The sequence below is a fragment of the Pterocles gutturalis genome, unplaced genomic scaffold (genome assembly GCF_000699245.1).
Source record: "Pterocles gutturalis isolate BGI_N339 unplaced genomic scaffold, ASM69924v1 scaffold42892, whole genome shotgun sequence".
NCBI classification, from domain to species: domain Eukaryota; kingdom Metazoa; phylum Chordata; class Aves; order Pterocliformes; family Pteroclidae; genus Pterocles; species Pterocles gutturalis.
Window position 1 is genome coordinate 1 of NW_010109265.1, and position 848 is coordinate 848.

The 848-nt window shown below is 63.2% G+C and overlaps 1 protein-coding gene across 1 annotated transcript in view; it reads right to left on the bottom strand.

Annotated features, from left to right (window-relative positions):
• Positions 1-26: 26 nt before the first annotated feature.
• Positions 27-848, bottom strand: part of LOC104461359 (neuronal-specific septin-3-like) — a gene marked incomplete at both ends in the record, with an annotated part of 1188 nt that continues 366 nt past the window's right edge. The window contains 2 exons of the mRNA XM_010072915.1: positions 27-144; positions 833-839. Coding sequence (XP_010071217.1) covers positions 27-144; positions 833-839 — 125 coding nt within the window. The remainder of the gene's footprint in view (positions 145-832; positions 840-848) is intronic.

An 848-nucleotide genomic window follows, 5' to 3' on the forward strand; every position in this document is an offset into this window, starting at 1 on the left:
CGAGCCCCTCGGGGACCTGTCCTCACCCGCTGCTTGAACTCTGCCCGCTCCTCCAGGGTCAGCGTGTCGGCCTTGGCGATCACCGGCACCACGTTGACGATCTTGCTGAGCCGCCGCATGAACTCCAGGTCCAGCGGGCGCAGCCTGCCGGGACCCCATCACCTCACAGTGACCCACCAGCGTCACCCCACAGTGACCCACATCACCATCACCCCGGGCTGGCACCCACCAGCATCACCTCAGGGTGACACTGCCACCATCACCCGGGAGTGACACCACCATCATCACCTTGGGATGACACCGCTGCCATCACCCCAGAGTGACCACCACTACTGCCCCAGGGTGACCCCACCATTGTCACCCCCAGGTGACACTGCCACCATCACCCCAGGGTGACCCCACTTGGAGTGACTCCCACCACCACCATCCCAGAGTGACCCCACCACCATTGCCCCAGGGTTACCCCACCATTGTCACCTCAGACTGATCCCGCGCCACCGTCACCTCAGGGTGAACCCACCACCATAACTTTGGGGTGACCCCACCACCATCACCCCAGGGTGACCCACCATCATCACCTTGGGGTGATCCCCACCATCATCATCTTGGGGTGACACCACCATCATCACCTCAGAGTGACCCCACCGCCATCAGCCCAGAGTGACCCACCTCATCGTCACCCTGGGGTCATGCCACTATCACCCCTGGGGTGATGCCACCATTGCCCCGGGGTGACCCCACTATCATCACCCCAGGTTGACACTGCCACCATCACCCCAGAGTGATGCCACCTTGGGGTGACCCCCCACCATCCCGGATTGACCCCCACCACCATTGTCCTGGGGTGA